This window comes from Littorina saxatilis, linkage group LG9 (assembly GCF_037325665.1).
Source record: "Littorina saxatilis isolate snail1 linkage group LG9, US_GU_Lsax_2.0, whole genome shotgun sequence".
Taxonomy (NCBI): Eukaryota; Metazoa; Mollusca; class Gastropoda; order Littorinimorpha; family Littorinidae; genus Littorina; species Littorina saxatilis.
This window is the reverse complement of record NC_090253.1, coordinates 14,153,020-14,174,601: the sequence shown is the minus strand read 5'-3', so window position 1 is coordinate 14,174,601 and position 21,582 is coordinate 14,153,020. Positions and strand designations below refer to the sequence as shown.

General features: G+C 44.5%; 1 protein-coding gene across 3 annotated transcripts in view; it reads right to left on the bottom strand.

Moving 5' to 3' along the window:
• Positions 1–21,582, bottom strand: part of LOC138975346 (uncharacterized) — a 34,335-nt gene continuing 12,753 nt past the window's right edge. Inside the window, exons 5-23 of one of the 3 annotated variants that reach the window (XM_070348009.1) lie at positions 20,388–20,730; positions 19,084–19,340; positions 18,248–18,476; positions 17,071–18,074; positions 15,570–15,816; positions 15,120–15,230; positions 13,530–13,640; positions 12,870–12,987; positions 12,304–12,411; positions 11,780–11,829; positions 11,274–11,448; positions 10,633–10,898; positions 9,908–9,922; positions 6,990–7,138; positions 6,400–6,562; positions 4,660–4,812; positions 4,078–4,413; positions 3,316–3,438; positions 1–611 (exon numbers count right to left, since the gene is read on the bottom strand). In XM_070348009.1, coding sequence (XP_070204110.1) covers positions 253–611; positions 3,316–3,438; positions 4,078–4,413; positions 4,660–4,812; positions 6,400–6,562; positions 6,990–7,138; positions 9,908–9,922; positions 10,633–10,898; positions 11,274–11,448; positions 11,780–11,829; positions 12,304–12,411; positions 12,870–12,987; positions 13,530–13,640; positions 15,120–15,230; positions 15,570–15,816; positions 17,071–18,074; positions 18,248–18,476; positions 19,084–19,340; positions 20,388–20,730 — 4,317 coding nt within the window. In that variant the 3' untranslated portion in view covers positions 1–252. The remainder of the gene's footprint in view (positions 612–3,315; positions 3,439–4,077; positions 4,414–4,659; positions 4,813–6,399; positions 6,563–6,989; positions 7,139–9,907; positions 9,923–10,632; positions 10,899–11,273; positions 11,449–11,779; positions 11,830–12,303; positions 12,412–12,869; positions 12,988–13,529; positions 13,641–15,119; positions 15,231–15,569; positions 15,817–17,070; positions 18,075–18,247; positions 18,477–19,083; positions 19,341–20,387; positions 20,731–21,582) is intronic. The other 2 variants (XM_070348010.1, XM_070348011.1) reach the window with 2 other exon arrangements.

Sequence of the window (21,582 nt, the reverse complement as noted above, 5' to 3'; positions counted from 1 at the left end):
TTCAAGTTTCCTGTATTTATTCCATTAATATCTCACCGTCAATATTTACCCGAACTGCAGGTAGCGTCAACTCAGAGCTATGTCGAAACAAACAAACAACCACAAATACTAAATACACACACACACATCCAAAACAAAATCAATTAACCAAAGGGAAAACAATCTTCGAAAGGGCATCTTCCTGTACGAATCACTCAATCCATGCATGCATCAACCATCCGTGTCACGTCTGCACACGACTACTTCAAGGCCTCAACCGCAAGACCCGTCGACTTTCGCCACATCATCAATGTTAACCACGCCCCCTTTGAAGCCCCGCCCCGCGTTGAAAACGACCGCGTAGGGATAGGCTGACGGCGGTAAGGAGGCGTGGCCAGCATGCCAATCATCCCTGGGGCTGCTGGAGCGTGTCCACGTGCTGCAATCCAGAAACTTGTTGACGGGATTGACGACCGACAAGGTGCAGACCGAGAGAGAAGCGGTGTGGGCGGGGCTTATCCTGTAGCGGAAGTGAAGGCAGCGCGTGACCGATGACGTCATGACGGGGGAGACGAGCTTAGCAGTGCCCCCGATACCGCCTCTCCTCAAGTCGGCTTGAAGGTAGCGGCCACCTGCACAGGGGACAGTGGTGGTAGGTGAGTGCACAGTTTTTATCAGCTTACCATTGTTCCATAGTTTAAAACAACAAAAATAACGTGCTTGGGGTACCATAGCATTTTTTAACTGTGCTTGAAAAGCCTACATTCTAGGGCAAACGGACTAAAGCCGCAAGTACAGCAGCAAGAAGACCAGCTGGAGTTGTACACTATATCCACCTTGTGTACAGTGAACTTTTAAGACTCTTTTAGATGCGCACACCCAAAAAAAACGTCACGTTGATAGTCGTCGTCGGCTTCTGTGGCGCACCCGCCAACCACCAACCCAGGCGGGTTATCCAGATCCAGATCCAGAAAGAGTATTTACAACTCGCGAGGTATTATGCTATAGACTGACTTAGCCGTGAGGTATTATGCTATAGACTGACTTAGCCGTGAGGTATTATGCTATAGACTGACTTAGCCGTGAGGTATTATGCTATAGACTGACTTAGCCGTGAGGTATTATGCTATAGACTGACTTAGCCGTGAGGTATTATGCTATAGACTGACTTATGATTAGCCGCTTTTGTGGCGTGGTTTCAGTGCACCGTTTTGTGCCAGTATTCTACATCTCAAATGCATGAAAGGTAGAGGTTGGAGGGGGGGGGGGTCTCCCATACATATTTGCAAGTATTCAAGTGTATTAATTCATACCTACTGTACAAAACTAAATTCAGTCACAAGCGGCTATATATATGTCCCTGGTCAGGAATATGATTATGCCTGACTTAGCTCCTTTGTCTAATCAGTTTCTGGCATTAGAAGGTACAAACCTTTATATGAATACCCGGCTTTTGTTTAAGACAGGCACATTATTTTCTTTCATTTTCATTTTCATTTTCATTACTTTATTGTCCCATCGCTGGGAAATTCGGGTCGCTTCCTCCCAGTGGAAAGCTAGCAGCAACGGAGTCGCGCTACCCAGGTGTCTGCGTGTTTAGGTGTATTCAGCCACCTGCACTTATGGCAGAATGACCAAGGTCTTTTACGTGCCATTGTGATGACATGGCTTCCGTCTCTGGGTCTGCACATAAAGTTGACCCGTGTCCGTCCCGGCCCGAATTCGATCCTGCGACCTTCCGATCACAAGTCCAGTGCTCTACCAACTGAGCTACCGGGCCTATACTGACTGCGTGTGGTGTGCGGGCTTGGGGTCACAAGTTGAGCCCTCCTCAGTCTTGTCCACACCTCATCACCGTCCGCCACCCAGTGTCACGTGCCTGTGCTTTATTACGTGATGTACAATATGGTGTATACGTACACTAATCCCGAATGTACACGTGTTATTTAGGTAGCTGAAATGTAAGTTTGCTACACACCACCACACCACCCGACCCGATAATGTTCAAACGTCATCAGTTTGTCTTTTCGCGTGTTTACTGATGTGTCTGCATATATGGTTTTTTTTATATGAAGTCTTATATCGCGCGTGTATCTCCAGACTCGGACTCAAGGCGCAGGGATCTATTTATGCCGTGTGAGATGGAATTTTGTCAGTACACAATACATCACGCATTTACATCGACCAGCAGATCGCAGCCATTTCGGCGCATATTCTACTTTTCACGGCCTATTATTCCAAGTCACACGGGTATTTTGGTGGACATTTTTTATCTATGCCTATACAATTTTGCCAGGAAAGACCCTTTTGTCAATCGTGGGATCTTTAACGTGCACACCCCAATGAAGTGTACACGGCGAAGGGACCTCGGTTTTTCGTCTCATCCGAAAGACTAGCACTTGAACCCACCACCATGTGTGTGTGTGTGTGCAAGCGTGAGCGTGCATGAGTGCGCGCGCGTGTCCGCAGAGTCAGTGTGTCACGTGTGTGTGTGTGTGTGTGTGTGTGTGTGTGTGTGTGTGTGTGCGGTGTGTGTGTGTGTGTGTGTGTGTGTGTGTGTGTACAGGGCCGGACTACCGGGGGGTTATGGGGGTTGCGCAACCCCCCCCCCCCCCACTAGCCTAAACATGTACCTTACTTGTTTAATTTTTTTTTATTATTGCTTATTTTATGCCGTTTCATGCAAGGAGCGACCATTTTCCTATCTCAGAATATGACCTACCCGTCAGCTTCAGGGGGCTTCGCCCCCTGACCCCCACAACGAGGGGGGGGGGTTCTAGGGTTTCCGAACCCCCCCCCAGCCAAAAAATAAAAATATTGAATGAGGTATGCATTTCTTTATTTTACATTGAGTTTCAATTTTTGGGGTATTAATCAGTGACAAAATCTGCTGCCTGAAACTGGTAATGATCATCCTCAGAATGCACCAGATTGCACCATTTTGCATCCTTTTTTTCAAAATTTTTGAAAAAAAAACAGTCATAAAATGAACTGATCCGCCCCTGCCGCCAGGGGGGATGTCCCCCTGGGCCACCACTGGCAACCCCCCCCCCCCTCCTCTTCGCCTAGTCCGGCCCTGGTGTAGATGTAGCGGCACAGAAGCCATTGTGTTAAAGTCAATTAAGTCAACTGTGTGTAAATTCATTTTTTGGTTTCTTGTTTGTTTGCTTCTCAGTCCTTTATTAACATGCTTATTCATTTTCAGTTTACGTGAGTTCAGAGAAATCACTACAACGCTTTTGTCAACATAAAGCAATGACAAGCTGAGTATCACTATGTACAGAGCACATTAAAATTTGTATCAAAACAGTCAGTGTAATCAGTGTATGGTTTTACCAGACGTATCATTGTCTCCTTCACGCGGATTGGACGTCATCAACCAATCAGACGTGTCGTCGTCGGACTGATTGTATTGGCAAACTGTTCCATCATCGAAGTCACACGATAGTTTAGCCGTGTCTGAAATAATAACAAGAAAAAGTGTCAAGAAATAAAACAGTGTATCGAGTTTCATAAGGGAATGCAGGGCCGGACTAGGCTAAGAGGAGGGGGGGGGGGTTGCCAGCGGTGGTCCAGCTGATGGGTAGGTCATATTCTGAGATAGGAAAATGGTCGCTCCTTGCATGAAACGGCATAAAATAAACAATAATAAAAAATGTTTTAAATAAGTGAGGTACATGTTTAGGCTAGGGGGGAGGGGGGGTGTTGCGCAACCCCCATAACCCCCCCGGTAGTCCGGCCCTGGAATGGGTTCCCGGGTTCTACATTTGTCTGACCACTCTGTTGGTAGGGTCTTTTTGTATTTGGGTATTGTTTTGTAAAAGAAATATATCTCCGTAAGAAACAAAATATTATGCCATTTTCTTAACCAACTGAAAACGTTGATTCAACCGAAAACTTCATGCAAAATTTGGTGCGTGTAATGTGTTTCCCTCACGTCCTATCATTCCAAGTTTAGCATGAAATCGTCGACTTTGCTTTCGCATTTTGTATGAAGAAGAAGACATTCTTAATTCTTCTGCGTAATCTAAGGCCACACTGTAAAGTGCAATCAATCAGTCAATAATTCAATCAATCAATCAATCAATCAACCAGTACCTCGACACCGAGCGCCAACTACGCTGACGTCATCGATTCCAAGACCTCCTACACTTCCAAAGTTTACACTCGCCAAGAAGGAAATCTGCTCTGTCCAATGAGGAAGCTCCACTTCCACCTCCGACCAATCACTGCCCTCGTTTCTCAAATGCAAGAGCGGTTGTGTTCGGTTGGAACCATGTCCAATGGCGTTGACTGTTAGGGAAGCATGGGGGTTGTCAAAGAAGACGGTGTAAAAGGTGAGACAGGCAACGGACTCCACGTTTATTTTGGGTGTGAAGAGAGTTGCCTTCTCCCCCTCGTTCTCATAATCGATTTGTGCGTACATGTAGTAACCTGAAAATACAGCCAAAAACAGCACGAGTTGAAATGAAAGTTTGATGAACTGAAAATGAAACGCGGGCACGCACAAACCTACACCTACACACACACACACACACACACACACACACACACACACAGAAACAAAGACACGCACACACGCACACACACACACACACACACACAGACTGACACAAACACACGCTAACACACACACACACACACTAGCGTCCACACATTTGATTTTTTTCTTCTGTATACCTGTCTCATTGCCTTGCGTGTGGTCTTTAGCAGGACGACCCGGCTCCCTTTGTCCCCCTGGTCGGCGCGACCACAGAAATGATGACGTTGAATTCACGTTTGTGACGTAACCACATATAAATGGAGTCTCAAAATCGCAGGAGGTTTGTGCCACTGAAAAAAAGAAAAAATGCAAAGCTTTGAAAGAACCATCTCCAAGTCATTGATTGTTCATCAAAAAACATGATGTCGCAAAAACATCCACAGTATTTCAAAGTCAGCAGTGTATTTGTGATCTAATGATTATTACCTTCTTTTCAGTGAAAAACGAACATAGGGGAAGGGCCCAATATGGACCCCTTTTTGTTTCATGCTGATAACTAGTTTGTTTTCTTGCGAAGAAGTTTCATTTTGTGTTTGGTAGTCCTTCTCTCTTAGGTTAACCGTTTGGCCCAATTAGAGTGAATAAGCTTTGATAGACTTTCAGCAAAAATAAAATACAGAAAAAATCACAAATGGTCCATATTAGGAGCCTGGGCGCCCAATATGGACCGGTGAAGCGGCCTTCACGAATCACTGTAAAAAGCCCCCTATACTTCAAAAAAACATGATACAACTTAGTGTGCAAGTCAGACTAATTCAAATATGCTTTAGATTTATCTGTTTCGGGTTGATGAGATCAATATTTGAAGTACACCAGGAAACTGAAGAAGCTTGTCAAAAACAGAGTGAAAATAAGTGAAATTATCAACTTCCCAAAAAAACGACTATTTGTTATATTTTTTTTTAAATCTCGAGGGCTAGTTATTATAGGTTATTTTCAGCAAGCTTCTGAATGAATTAATTAAAATTTCCTTTAGCTTTTATTTTCTTCGATTTGTTGAAGGTGGTCCATATTAGGGGACTCACACATACTTTGAGGTTTTGCTATTATTTTTTGTTTGCAGTAGAAACTCGGGGTGAACACTGGTAACATGTAACAAATACGGCCTTAGCTGTCCATATATAGCCATTTTTGTGTGATAAAAGCTTTGGTTGTGAACAGAAACGAATCCGTTTTAGGCGGCAAATTTAGAGTGAACGCTGCCAAAAGTGAAAAAAGGCAATAAGGCCTAACGGTTTTAAGGTTTGTGTTCCTACAACTGTTTTGACATGTGCAACTTATCCAGAGAGGGTGACTAAAGCGAATAAAATTGTTTTGAGCGCTCTAGCGCCGTTAGTTTGTCAGAACAGGAGGTGGTCTATTTTAGGAGCCGGTCCATATTAGGAGCCTTTCCCCTATAAACCACAGATTTGTCCAATTTGTTTTCGTGGAATAAGAATATCCTTTCACTGTACGCATAACAAAACTCGGCAACCTAGTTGTTTCCTTCGAACAGTTGATTTTGTTCCTCTTTACGGCTTTATTTTGAGCAATTTACAATGTTGACAGTCGGAGAGACAGACAGACAGACAGAGATAACAGAGACAGAGATAACAGAGACAGAAACAGAGCGAGAGACAGACAGACAGACAGACAGACAAGCAGACAGACAGACAGACAGACAGACAGACAGGCAGACAAACAGGCAGACAAACAGACAGACGGAGGGACAAGCAGTGAGTGAATGAGTGAGAGAGAGGTAAAGTGTCAGTGTTTTAGAGACAAACAGACGAACAAGACAGACCGACAAAACAAGTACGAAATAAAAGAAAACAACCAGAAAGACACAGACTTAACAAACAGGACCAGGAAAGGGAGCTACAGGTTGGAACTCGTACCGTCTTGTGCAGTCAGGTCCAGGATCCAGTCCAGGAAAGAGTCGACGCGCGTGTAGACCCCTGGCTTGCCCCGCGTGCCGCAGCCCTCCCCCCAGCTGACCACGCCCACCTGTGTCCAAGCTCCGCCCACCGTCTGACACACTAAGGGTCCGCCGCTGTCACCCTGGGTAAAAACAAATCAATCAGGTTTTTCGGACATATTTAGAGGCTAACGTCTACAACCTTGGGTTAGAAATCAATCACGTTACCAACGACCGTTTCTGACCACGCCCACCTGTGTCCAAGCCCCGCTTCTCTGCCCGGCTGACATCCGTAGTTGCTCTTCTTGGATATCCCATGCTACGCCGTATTGCCCTATGGCTGCCCTGGTAGACCTATCCTGAACGCCTTGTGCCTAGGGTAGAATGCGTTTGCAACAGGTGCATAGTCATCATCATCATCATCATCATCGTCATCGTCATCCTCATCGTCATCGTCACCGTTAGTTCGAATACGGGCGGGGAGGGGGAAGAACCCATACAACTAGCTGCCAGATAGGATCAGTCTTGGCGAGTCTTGAGGAGAGTCACGTGCAATGTATTAATACTCACTTTGCAGGCGTCAATTTCCCCGTGTTCGTAGCCGGCACAAATCATGGTGGGGATGAGACGAGACTTGTACACCGCCTGGCACTTGGCTTGACCCCACAGTTTCACCTTGGCGTGGTGCAGCACGGATGACACATGTCTGCTGTGCATATCTGCCGAGAAAAAAAGGGGTCCGAGTTCTTGAAAATTCAGTGAAACTGGTCTGTCAGTTTCACATTTATAATACGAGAATTTATAACGCGCACATATCTCACCACAAGGCGACTCAAGGCGCACTCATACACATTCTTTCGCATCAACAACTCAAGCACACTCATATACAGGTTTGCAGGAAATCAGAATTGTTTATTTGTGTATGCCAGTACTTTGTATTCAATTTCAGCATTGTAAAGCGGTTAAAACTGTACACCGCTAATAACTAACTTTATTACTATTTGATCAACAACTATTTTTCCAAAGCACAGAAAGCAGTCACGGTCAAAGCGTGTTCAGTGTGTGAACAGTCATACACAACAATGTAACCACAACCCGTTGAAAAAGGGGAAATGCCTGAAATCGTGGGGCGAAAGAGAAATTGGGCGAGGTGGATGTGACCCAAGTGAATATTTTACTGTGTCGAATTTGCATTCTTCGCAAAACCCTGCTCAAAGACAGGAAAAAAAGTATATTGACTGGACTAAATGCTCTTGGATGAAGATAATGAGATTACGAGTAAGCCTATACAGTTCTTCGTGGTAGCTCAAAGTATTAACCAGAGTAGGCTATATTACATCTTTTCTTTTCCTGCTGATACTGTCAAATTATTGGTCGAGCCGAAAACAAAGTGCGACTTCTATATATACTTCCATAACAACTGAAGCGTTGTGTAATAACGGAATTAATTAACCAAAACATGCCTATTCTAATCTATTTTGAAGACACAAAGAACGTGTTTGATAAACTGTTGTGTACATTCTTACCACACATCACTTTGACATTTTTACAATGAAACACTGTAGTGGTAAAGAAATAAAGAAATAATCAATCAATCAATCAATATGAAGCTTATATAGCGCGTATTCCGTGGGTACAGTTCTAGGCGCTTGTCGAAAGAAAGAAAAGAAAAAATGACACACGAGGGACTCTCAGTGGCAGCAGCAAGGTGATGGAATGTTGCTATCTACCTCAAGGAAAGGTACTCCAAGAAATGCTAACAAGCAAAGGTGGTACTATAGATTTCTACAACCATAATTATCTAGGGTGAGACAAAAGAAAGTGCTAATGTGAGAGTCACCTCCCCTACCCCCCTCAACCCCCCCCCCCCCCCACATCAAGCAACAAGCAAAAAAAACTTCCTCTAAGGCAGCAAGTAAGAAAATACATTCCCCCAAAGCAACAAGTCAATAACAACCTTACCAAAGCAACAAGTCAGTAACCAAAAACCCTTCTCAAAACAAAACGTCAACGACAAAAACCTCTGCAAAGCAACACATCAGTGAATCAGTGAGACCCCTGCCCCAAACAAAAAGTAAATCAAAGAGACCCCTCCCCAAAGCAATACACCGAAGAGACCCTTAAATCAAAATATATTTAGAGAGACCCCTCCTCAAGCAATTTAGAGAGACCCCTCCTTGATGTAGCAAATTGTAAAGACCCTTCTTTCAAGTATTAATATATGGCCAAAAAAAAAATAGGTCTGTTTACGGTAACATAGGCCCAAAAAATAGAGTCGGTAGGTCGGGATTTTTTTTTTTTTTTTTTTTTTCCCCAAAACCATATTTTTACGTTTTTTTTGGGTTTTTTTGTTTTTTTCCCAAATGCCAAAAAAAAAGTCTAGGGTCGCGCGAAAAAAATAGGGTCGGTCGGGTTACCGTAAACAGACTATTTTTTTTGTGGCCTAATCAGAAATCTCCCTCATCAAAGCAACACATTGAAGAGACCATCACTTCTCAAAGCAATAACTTAATTCAATAGACCACTCCTTATCACTTTCTACCCCACCTATTTTGACCAAGTGTTTTTTAGCCGAGACTAGTTGTGCTGCAGTAGGTCACTCAGAATAGTAGAAACTGTGTAGTAACTGTGTATCAACACGCTGGAATGCAGTGATCGACGTTACAGGAAGCGACTGAAGCTAACAGTCTGAGCTGATATTATATCCGTACGTGGTCAGATAGAGCCATATGTGTGGGTACGGATATATCCGTACCTGGGAGACAATGAGTTATAGTATTTATAAAAGCAAAGAGGTACCTCCCCCATGGTAAACCATTTAAGAATACCTTCCCCAAAGCATCATTGCAATCAAACATATCCCTCCCAAGAGTAACACTTTCAACAGAGAGACCAAATCTCAAAGCAACGTAGGCCCTAATAGTGAAAACCCTCCTCAAGGCAACAATTACACCAGAGAGACAGACTCAGTCCTAACGAAAGCAACATTTTGCGGAGACCCTCATCAAATCAGAGAGATCCCTACTCAAAATACCAAATTCGAGAGAACACTACCACAAATACCCGTTTAGAGAGACCCTATCTCCAAACACCAATGCAGAAAGAACGCCATCGCAGAACACAAAGTTAGAGAGACCCCGTTTTTTAAACAACAAAGCTGAGAGACCCTTTATCAAAGCAAAAGTTAAATCAAAGAGTTCCCTCACCAAAGCAATAAATCAAGCACTAATCATTTGAGAAAGACCCCTCATCAAAGCAACGTATCATTGAGAATCTTCCTAAAAGAACAATTACATCAAAGATATATCGTCCAAAAACTACACATTAGACCTATTGTCAAAGCAAAAAGAAGAAAAAAATGACAGAGAGACTTCTTCCCTCCTCAAAGCAAAAATGAAATCATAGAGACATCCCCTACCCCCAACCCCCACCCTTCAAACCCAAAGCAATAATTCCCGGTAAACCACACAAAAAAGAGATTCAAATACCTTCCACTGGTATATCTGCAATTTAAACATAACCGGTTGCAGCAATGAGTATAACGTAATTCAATAGAAACAGGGGTTTATCACAGAAGAATAAAACACTCAACAATAACAGAGTGAGTGTGAAATTACATACAGACGGGTTAACGAGAAAGAACCTTGTTCATATGTCACATACGAGCGTATGCGGAAAGATTAAAACAAGTGTGTTAATGTGTGTGGGGTAGTGGTGTGTGTGGGGTGTGGTGTGGTGGGGTGGGTGTGGTGGGGTGGGGTGGGGTGTGTGTGGGGTGGGGTGGGAAGGGGTGTAAGTGTGTGCGGCGGGGAGTGTGTTTTTTTGGTGGGTGGGTGGGTGTCTGTTCGTCCGTTTGTGTCTATACCTGTGTGTGTCTGTATCGATGTTAATGCTAGCGTGAACTTTAAGCCTAAATCTAAACTGAGCTAAATTCGTAAAGACATGGTAGTGACCAAAGAAACAATCACAACATGAAACCACAACAACCACAAAAACAACTACTATTCCTACCTTTTCAACTACTACTACCTCCACCACTACCACCACCACCACCACAACAACAATAACAACATCGCCATCATCCCCATCACAAAATTTCAACAACAAAAACAATGTTAATCAACTAGTCATCAACAAGACCAGCCAGTACTAGAAACACTCAAGACACAGCCTTCACAACCTACACCCAGACACACACACAAACACCACCTACCCGCGATATCCGTAATGCCCCAGCCACTGACATAGCAAGGGATGTTGACGCTCCACTGGTGGTGTCGTTTGGGCAGACAGGCGAGACCGACGACGGGGGAGATCTCCAGAGGTCGCTGCAGTCGCATCAGAGCGATGTCGGAGTTGGAGATGAAGTCGTTGTCAGGGTGTAGGATGATCTCGCTGACTCTCGTCTCTTGTCGCGTCTTGGCGTACAGGTTGACGTTACCGGAAGTCACGGTCAGCCTTTCCGGTATGTTGATGAGACTGCAGCGGGATTGATGGGGTTCAATAATAGTTAACAGCAACTAAATAACAAACAATGACTTCTTTTATTGACGCTGGGTATTTTCGTGTTTCTATAACTCTGACATGGATTACAGGATCTTTTCCGTGCGCACTTGGTCTTGTGCTTGCGTGTACACACGAAGGGGGTTAAGTCACTAGCAGGCCTGCACATAAGTTGACCTGGGAGATCGGAAAAATCTCCACTCTTAAGCCACCAGGCGGCAGCGACCGGGATTCGAACTCACGACCTCCCGATTAGGAGGCCGACGTCTTACCACGACGCCACTGCGCCCGTCAGGCGAGTACACCATTTGTTGGACTTCCAGGGCTGCTTTAATGTCGCTTTACACTCACTTGTACAGGCAGTGGGCAGCTGTGACCACCCACTGGTCATCAACGAGTGACCCTCCACACTTGAATGTGCCCCCTGTCATTATGGCCACTGTCCAGGGCCACTGACCGTTCACCGAGGCTTCGCTGCCCAGCACGTAGGGCTGGGGGAGGGAGGGGGAGTCCCCCTTTCCACACACTGAAATTTGAGATGCAGCATTGACATGAGTCCACATTTCTTTTTCATGCGGCAGCATGTTAGGCTATATCAGAACAAAAACAAAAGACATAGCCCATCTCAAGACTTGTTCAGGGTAACAGTAATACCCAGATTCAGAAACAGACACAGACATACAGACACGGACAGACAGACAGACCCACACACACACACACACACACACGCATACCCCCCCCTCCGACACACACACACATACACACGCACGCGGCACGCACGCACGCACGCACACACACACACACACACACACACACACACACACACACACACACACACACACACACACACATCTTACCTCGTTCTGAGCACGACACCACAACAGCCTTGTTGGCGGGACACCGGGAACTGTAAAATACATAGGAGATATACAGTAAACACAAACTACTACATGTATTAAGTTTGCTCGTTTCCAAGATTTGGAGAAAAAAATCTGCAGATGACAAGGTATCTGCGAAAATATAGTCTTAAGCTTTCCTCATGTTTTTGCCCTGTCATAAAAGATGTAGGGATATGGGTGGAGGTGGGGGGTGGATCGGGGTGGGGGTGGATCGAGGTGGGGGTGGATCGGGGTGGGGGTGGATCGAGGTGGGGGTGGATCGAGGTGGGGGTGGATCGGGGTGGGGGTGGATCGGGGTGGGGGTGGATCGGGGTGGGGGTGGATCGAGGTGGGGGTGGATCGGGGTGGGGGTGGATCGAGGTGGGGGTGGATCGGGGTGGGGGTGGATCGAGGTGGGGGTGGATCGGGGTGGGGGTGGATCCGGGTGGGGGTGGATCGGGGTGGGGGTAGGGGATCTACTGTATGGCTTCTTGATGTATTACCTTAGGTTTGCCGCACCCTTGGCCTGTAGGTACATGGCAGCATCCTCCTTTCTCCACAATGCGAAGATTTCAGCGTTGACAGATGTGGTGCCGAACTCTATCACGGGTCTGGCTCGTCAAGAGACACGAAGGAATACGTATAATTATGGGGTTAAGAGACTCTGACACCAACAGTTTTTGAAGTTTAATGCATGTTTGCTTTTGTTTTTTTTGGGTTTTTTTTTGCTTGTTTATGTGGTTGTTTTTGCGGTTGTGTGTATTTGTTTGTTTGTTTGTTTGTTTGCTTGCTTGCTGTTTGTTTGGTTTGGTTTGGTTTGTTCGCTTATCTGCAGTGGCCCCTTTAGACACATACAGGTGGTATATATGTAGACAAGATTTAATTCACCATATTATAATTTCTAACAATCTGGCAAACATATAGACCCCTTACCCAACAACAACGCCCCCCTTCAATCCCCCCATACACCACCCCCAATCACCACCACAACAATATCAACAAACGCAAAGCACATAAAAAAAGTTAAACAATATTTAAAAAAAAAAAAAAAAAAAGGTAAAACACTAACCCGAGATTTGCTGCCGCGCATGCTCCGTTTGCAACTTCCTGCGTCCAATTTCGCTCACAGACCGGAATCCACTCGCCTTCTCTGTTGACTTGTAACAAGCCATCAGTTGTAACGCGAACTGAAACACGCAAGTTTAGTTTGTCAGTAATCCTTTTGGTGTGCCACAGGATAGAAAGCTCAAGAACAAGGCCCAAAATACAAGTATGATTCCTAGCAACGCAGATTCATGTACTGGAAGGGCTGTTGAAGTTAAATGGATCCATAGTATGACGGCATACCAGCACCATACGTTGTAATTGCATTAATTATAGCACTGTGATATTTCATATTTATAATTAACACTCATGTTTACTACTTTCGTTTGTTTGTATGTTTGTTTGATTGTTCGTTTGCTTGGTTTGTTTGTTTGTTTGTTGGTTGGTTGGTTGGTTGGTTGGTAAGGTGTTTGTTTGTCGGTTTAACCAGGTCTCCATTACCGAATCTTAACAGTTTTTGAGCGAACGAATGCTGCAAGGTTGCTTGAAAGCAAAATGCACCAATCATTGACAACATTTCTTTCAACTCGTTACATAGCGTGCAAAAGGGATTTTTTGTAAAAGAAGAGAAATAAAAACAAAAGGGTAAGCGAGTGCAATTATTTTAATAAAACGTGAGGCTTACCACACATTTGCTCGTCTTCACGGTCTGAGCACTGAGCGGTCCCATCACACACGTTGTACCCAGGAAGGCAACTGTCGTCCAGACACTGAAACTCGCCCTCTTGGCAACCACCTGTATACAGGAGAAAAAAACAAGTCGCGTAAGGCGAAATTACTACATTTAGTCAAGCTGTGGAACTCACAGAATGAAACTGAACGTAGTCCGCCGCTAGTGCAAAAAGCAGTGAAAGTGACGAGCCTGTTTGGTGCGGTAGCGGTTGCGCTGTGCTTCATTGCACGCTTTACTGTACCTCTCTTCGTTTTAACTTTCTGAGCGTGTTTTTAATCCAAACATATCATATCTATATGTTTTTTGAATCAGGAACCGACACGGAATAAGATGAAAGTGTTTTTAAATTGATTTCGAAAATTTAATTTTGATCGTAATTTTTATATTTTTAATTTTCAGAGCTTGTTTTTAAATCCAAATATAACATATTTATATGTTTTTGGAATCAAGAAATGATGAACAATAAGATGAACGTAAATTTGGATCGTTTTATAAAAATATATTTTTTTTTACAATTTTTAGATTTTTAATGACCAAATTCATTTATTAATTTTTAAGCCACCAAGCTGAAATGCAATACCGAAGTCCGGCCTTCATCGAAGATTGCTTTGCCAAAATTTCAATCAATTTATTGAAAAATGAGGGTGTGACAGTGCCGCCTCAACTTCAAAAAGCCGGATATGACGTCATCACAGACATTTATCGAAAAAAAGAAAAAAACGTCCGGGGATATCATTCCCAGAAACTTTCATGTAAAATTTCATAAAGATCGGTCTAGTAGTTTAGTCTGAATCGCTCTACACACACACACACGCACAGACAGACAGACACACAGACAGACAGACACACACACACACACACACACACACACACACACACACACACACACACACACACACACACACACACCACGACCCTCGTCTTGATTACCCCTCTATGTTAAAACATTTAGTCAAAACTTGACTAAATGTAAAAAGAGTGTTGACTTTTTCTGTCACAAAATTACAACCATGTCACGTCAGAGTCGGACTAAAACTCTTGTATAGGCGGCTGGTCGAGACTATGAAATCAATGATAAAACAAGTACAAAGAATTCTACCTAAAAATAATGAAGTAATACATGTTATTTGTAAAATTAGACACAAACCTCGACAGTCATTGTTCAACTCGACGTCTCCTCGGACAATGTCTGTCTCGATCTGTATCAAATGTCTTATTTTCGTCAAGAATGAAAATAAGGTATGACAGGACAAACCACATTCCCACGTACATTACCACAAGATAGGTTACTACTTGGAACGTTTACGTTTTAATTTTTGAGAAACAAAACAAAACATTCACAAGTTAGTCGGGGGCATAATAGGTAGTGGTCTGCGTCCGTTGGCTTGGGACAGGACCACTACCGAACACCGTCGAAGTGACTCGGCAGCAGTGCAGTGTCATCTTCAAAGGGTAGCCCACCGCAGCATCTAGGACAAGGAACAAGAGACGTGACAGAGAAAAAAAATTAAAAAAAAATTAATTCACAAAAACAAGACATACCACAGTTCTCCTCGTCATCGCCAGACGGACAGTCCTCTTCGCCGTCACAGAACCACTGGTGTGGAATGCACAGCCCACTCCGGCATGCTGCACGCCCTTCCGGACACGCATCTGCACACACATCCATTGATTGATTCTTGATTTGTGTATGCCATTTGAACTCGAAACATTTGATTAGAGCTGAGGCTCTTTCCCCAATATACCCCTCTTCTACCACCCCCCACCCCCACCAAACCACAACCACCACCACCACCAACCCCAACCCCCTTAACTACACACACACACACACATGGGTGCAACCTGGAAAATTCCAAAAACCGGAAAAAGTTGGGGTCCAAGCTTTTTTAGTATTTAAAATGATTTTTGGCATGTTTCCAAGTGGAGGGATGGTCTAAGATAGCGGGGCAAAAATGTTTTCGATTACTTTCTTTACGATTCAAAAGCGCTCACCTGGAGTTTGTGTCACTAAATGGAGAAGTTCGTATATTGCACGAAAACCTGAGGCACGACCGATTCGATCAGAGTTGAAGTCCAGAACGAGGTTTTGTTCTGACGTCACGTCCTCCGGAAGTGACGCACCACAAAATGAGCGAAGCAGGGTTCCGGTCTCAGGTTCGCTCTCCCAGATCTTCAGACTATCAAAGGAGCATGATGATTGATTTTCCACGTCAAAGGAGGTGAATTTCAGACGAACCATCTGGAGGAAGGTTGAATAAATTTATAAATGAATAAATACTTCTTTTTTTTTAAAGGTAAATATAAGAATTCTTTTCTCAAATCAAAGTACTTTGGCTGGTACTACTTATAAACAGGCTGACATTCTTTTTTCGTACAAGCGACATGCCCGAAAAGAGAGAGAACGAACGAACGAACGAACCAACGAACGAAACTTTGGAAATTTATTACTCAAGGATGGAGATTTTAGATTGACGCCTAGTCTTACTATCTGTCCATGCTAAATCTAAGACATGAAGTTTGAGACAATAAAAAACAGAAAATCGTAAACAGACAATAGAAGAAACAAAACTTATAAATGTTAACGCTAATCCTACAGTATTGCTAACTGTGACATTACCTCTACGAATATCTAATGAATAATAAAAAGCGAGCGAGCGAGCGAGAGAGAGACAATGACAATGACGATGACAATTCTTTATTTAACGAGGGTAGTAGATTAAGCAGTGGTCTGCTTTTTTACATCCAGCCCTCGCCCTAAAGAGGGACTAACTACAAAAATGAAATAAAAATACAAGATAAAAAATAGAAAATAGAAAACTAAAATTCTACATTTTAACAGATAACTATAGTGAAAACACATTATACATATGTACACAAAATGCAGAGAGAGAGAGAGAGAGAGAGAGAGAGAGAGAGAGAGAGAGAGAGAGAGAGAGAGAGAGAGAGGGAGGGAGAGAGAGAGAGGGAGAGATAGAGAGAGAGAGAGAGAGAGAGAGAGAGAGAGAGAGAGAGAGAGAGAGAGAGGTTAGGCAGACAGGAAGGAAGGAAGGCAGACGGACAGACAGACAGAGCTGCCGTGTAAAGGCAGAGGGAAGCAAATCCATGAAACATAGTTTCGGCAAAATCGACTTTTTCTGTTTGCATCTATGTATTGCAATGCAAAGCTTTAAATGATATCTATTTTTACTGACGAAATGCAGGGCAGTGTTTTGTATTTCTGTTATGAATATCAAAACCCACATTTGATTCATCACTTAGAAATAATGATATGTGTGGGGACTTGCTACCTTTTGCCAAATTAATACACGAACACTTAAATATAATGGTAAAAGGCAGTAACAGGACATACTGCTTTCTGCCAAATTATGTCCCAACTTAAATCTTGTTAAAAAAAAAGTAGCTAAAGGAATGGACTTAGTTACTGCTTTCTGCCATGTGGTCTGGCTGAGAAAAACGCATAAAGTGAGAAAGGAAGTGATAGAGAGCAGCTCACCATTCCGGTTGGCACCTCAACCACCCACAGACAGCGTATGTTGTCGGGATAACTCTCGCCGCTCAGGAAACCCGGGGAAGTGATCTCCCCTGTTTGACTGGACAAGATGGCGGGCACTCCGGAGCAAGCCTCTACTGTCATATTTTTCACTTGGCTCACCATGGTGGTGGTAGACGTGACAGTTGTCGGAGTTCGCGTCGTTGTCTCTGTGGATGTCGTTACGGTTGAAACATCTTTGGATGCCTTTGAAACTGTGGTTTCAACACCTGTGGATGTTTTCTGAGATGGGACAGATGTTGTCTGACTTCCTGCCTGGGAAGGAGGAAGCGTGCTTTCTGGTAAGGAAGGATATACACTTGCGGACATTGACCATGGTTGTAAAGACTCAACAGACGCATCCGTTTGTTCTGTCGACGGGGAAAGCACCGAGCCAGTGTCCGCAACTAACACAGTGTTTGGGAAAGAAGCGTGCAAGGATGTAGTCGGAGCAGTCTCAAAAAAGGTGTCAGCACTTTCCAGCGATAAGGTTGAAGAAGGCAGAATTCTTGAGGAATCTTCCATCGATGATTCAGCAGATGCAGTATTTCGAAACGAAGACAACGTAACAGTCGTCGGTGTGGCCTCAAACATGGTGTGAACATTCTCCATGGGCAAGGTTGCATAGGGCGAAATTGTTGAGGAATCGTCCGCTGACGAATCGGTAAATGCAGGCTTTGAGGAAAGTGAGGTCAAGGGTGCATACTCGAGCAATTTTGAGGAGTCATCCTGGGGTTGTAGCAAAGCCGACGATGAAACAGCTGGGGTAGTTTTTGCCGCTGGAGCTGAGATTTTAGTTTTGGAGGTTGGTGAAACTGCGGACGATATCTGTGAGAGAGATGACATGTCTTGAACTGTGGTGGGTTGCGAGGTATTGCTACTTGATGAAGGGTTCGTTGCATCCGGGAGAGGAGTTGTGGTCGATGGTGATGGAGATGGCAGTTTGCTGGTGGTTTCGTTGCTGTCTTCTGGACACACAGATATTAAGAAATGGGTGAGATAGACAATAATGAGAGCGCGCGCGCACACACACACACACCACACACACCACACACACCACACACCACACACCACACACCACACAACACACACACACACACACACACACACACACACACACACACACACACATCGTTCTTACCAATGACTGAGATCCGAAGTCGGAACCCTCTATCCGGATAAATGACGTCAGAAACAAACTCCAGCGTCAGCATTGACGTCACAGTGATGACGTCAGAAGGGGGACTGACGCCGCAACACGTCGCTAACATCGTTTGTTTGCTGACGTAGCCATCGTAGACTGTAAGCCGGTCCCAGCTGCAGCTTCTGTGATACTCAACCGCTATTTCCAAGAACTCCACATAGAGTTTCTAAAGGAAGAAAAAGAATGCATTGATTGAAAGATTAACGTCCTCTTAATTACAGCACGATGTGCGATAGCGTAACACAAACACGTTCACACGCCCCTTCTCCAACAACCACACACACACACTGATATTCACTTAAAGCTACAGTCAGACAGCAAGCGGGTTCAAGAACCAGGGTTTGAGAAACAGGCATGCATGACAGGCAGACAAGCACATAGACAGGCATGGGAAATGAGAAGGAGAGACAGAGACAAAGAGAGAGAGACAACGAGAGAGAGACAACGAGAGAGAGACAACGAGAGAGAGACAACGAGAGAGAGAGAGAGAGAGAGAAAGAGAAAGATAGAGAGATATATGCAGAGATATAGAGAGACAGAGAGAGAGAGACAGAGAGAGAGACAGAGGGAGAGTAGAGAACAAGATAGAAGAATTTAATCCGTCATATAGCATAACAGCCAGTGGTATTTGTCCTGGTGTGGAAACACTCATACGTCCATACACACTTATGAGAGACAGAGAGTGAAACATCCCTACAACCAGCTAGGCAGCCAGCTAGCCAACCAGCCAGAGAGCATAACATGCAATATGCTCGTGACCTTGAAACACTCACCTTGCCAGCGGATGTGGTGAGTGTCAGACCACACTGCACGTTGATTGGATACTGGCCGGCCTGGTAGCCAGGGGAAATGACGTACACTTCCTGCTCCACATACGCAGTCTTCGTCTTGCACATTTCAACTTCCTCTATCTGGGACGCGGTTGCGGGTTTCAGCGTAGATGGCGCAGTCGGGATGGTGGTGGTAGTGGTCGTCGTCGTCGTAGTAGTAGTTGTGCTGGTGGTCGTAGTAGAACTTGTGGTGGTAGGTTCTGCAGATAACACAATGTTTTTGTGTTCGTATTATTTTTTTTATTTCTGATCGCACACAAATGTGAATTTGACTTAAAACGTGAAATACTCCCCTCAAATCAAGTCATTTTCAAACCACAGTGACGCTAAACTGAATCTTCTTCTTCTTCTTCTGCGTTCGTGGGCTGAAACTCCCACGTACACTCGTGTTTTTGCACGAGTGGAATTTTACGTGTATGACCGTTTTTACCCCGCCATTTAGGCAGCCATACGCCGCTTTCGGAGGAAGCATGCTGGGTATTTTCGTGTTTCTATAACCCACCGAACTCTGACATGGATAACAGGATCTTTTTCGTGCGCACTTGGTCTTGTGCTTGCGTGTACACACGAAGGGGGATAAGGCACTAGCAGGTCTGCACATAAGTTGACCTGGGAGATCGGAAAAATCTCCACACTTAACCCACCAGGCGGCCGCGGCCGGGATTCGAACCCTCGACCTTCCGCTTTGGAGGCCGACGTCTTACCACCACGCCACAGCGCCCGTCGCTAAACTGAATCAAAATTGATTTAAAACAAGCATGCCAAATGGTAGGAATCAGTTGCTTCATGCCATCTACGCAGAAGCAGCTACCACATCTAAATAATCACCCTCTATTATCATTCGTCTGTTATTTATTTTTATCGTCCACTTCAAAGATCGACAGGTCCATTTTTCACTGGGGAATGTTGTCAATATTAAGCGTCTTGTTTTTCGATTCAAAGTGTAATCATGCAAAGCTTAAAGCACATAACGTACAAAACAGCAAATAAAACTACAAAGACACACAAATCCAAAAACAAAGAGACTGCCAACGTTCCAAAATTCAGAATCAAAAACAAGAAAGGTAGGTTGTTGGAACGTTTGTTATTTTGTTGTTATAAGTTTTCGGTATTGTTTGTCTGTGCACTTAAAAGACCGTTGGGTCGATATCTTTGTGAATGTATTGTTTTGTCAATAACAAACGTTCCAACAACCTACCTTTCTTGTTTTTTGATACTAAGACATTTTTGTTCAGCGCTTGGCCTACCTGGCGGAGGGTCCAGGATCTTAACAGTCGCCGCAAAGCCAGGCCTGGGAATGACGCCGTCAGATTTGAACTCTACGAAGAAATCGCCAAGGAAAGTCAAAGGCGCGGGGACCGCTGTACCACAATACGTGTGATCTGGAGAGGCGGGTAGCTGCGGGTGTAAGGCACTGTTCGAGGATGTTGGGGTGTTGAGGCTCCCGACGCCGGTGCTGGCAGGTGTATTCAGGCTTCCGTTGCCAGTACTGGCGGGTTGGGCGGAGTAGATGTTGAGGACATCGTAAAGGCATTGCGGGTGGTATTCGATGTCCATGCTTGTGAAGGTGAGCAAGGCCTCTCCATCCTGCTGAAAAGAAAAGGGGGAATGTCGAATATAATACCTATAAAAAGAAACAGAGACGGAGACTGAGACAAAGAAATGAAAGAGACCAATCCATCACTCATCCACTTAAATCAATCTCAAAAAAGGGACGCCGAGGAGTCAGGTCCGTTCCACTACTCAATGTCATATTCATTTAATTAATTATTCTCCTTGCACAAATCATCCATGTTCACCACCGTAGATACAGCCCGGTTTTTACCTGGGACAAGTTCATCCTTTCACAAAGATATACAATCATAGGACTGGGTGGCCGAGTGGTAACGCACTTGCGCTCGGAAGCGAGAGGTTGCGAGTTCGACCCTGGGTCAGGGTGTTAGCAATTTTCTCCCCCCTTTCCTAACCTAGGTGGTTGGTTCAAGTGCTAGTCTTTCGGATGAGACGAAAAACCGAGGTCCCTTCGTGTACTGTAGACTACATTGGGGTGTGCACGTTAAAGATCCCACGATTGACAAAAGGGTCTTTCCTGGCAAAATTGTATAGGCATAGATAAAAAAAATGTCCACCAAAATACCCGTGTGACTTGGAATAATAGGCCGTGAAAAGTAGGATATGCGCCGAAATGGCTGCGATCTGCTGGTCGATGTAAATGCGTGATGTATTGTGTAAAAATTTCCATCTCACACGGCATAAATAGATCCCTGCGCCTTGAGTCCGAGTCTGGAGATACGCGCGCGATATAAGACTTCATATAACATATCCAGGGGCGGATTAGGGGGGTGGTTACAGGGGTTCTGGCTTTGTCCCCCAGACCCCCCATCGGGGCGTTGCCACGGTACCCCACCTCTTAACTGCTCCGCCCCTGATATCTGCAGCCTG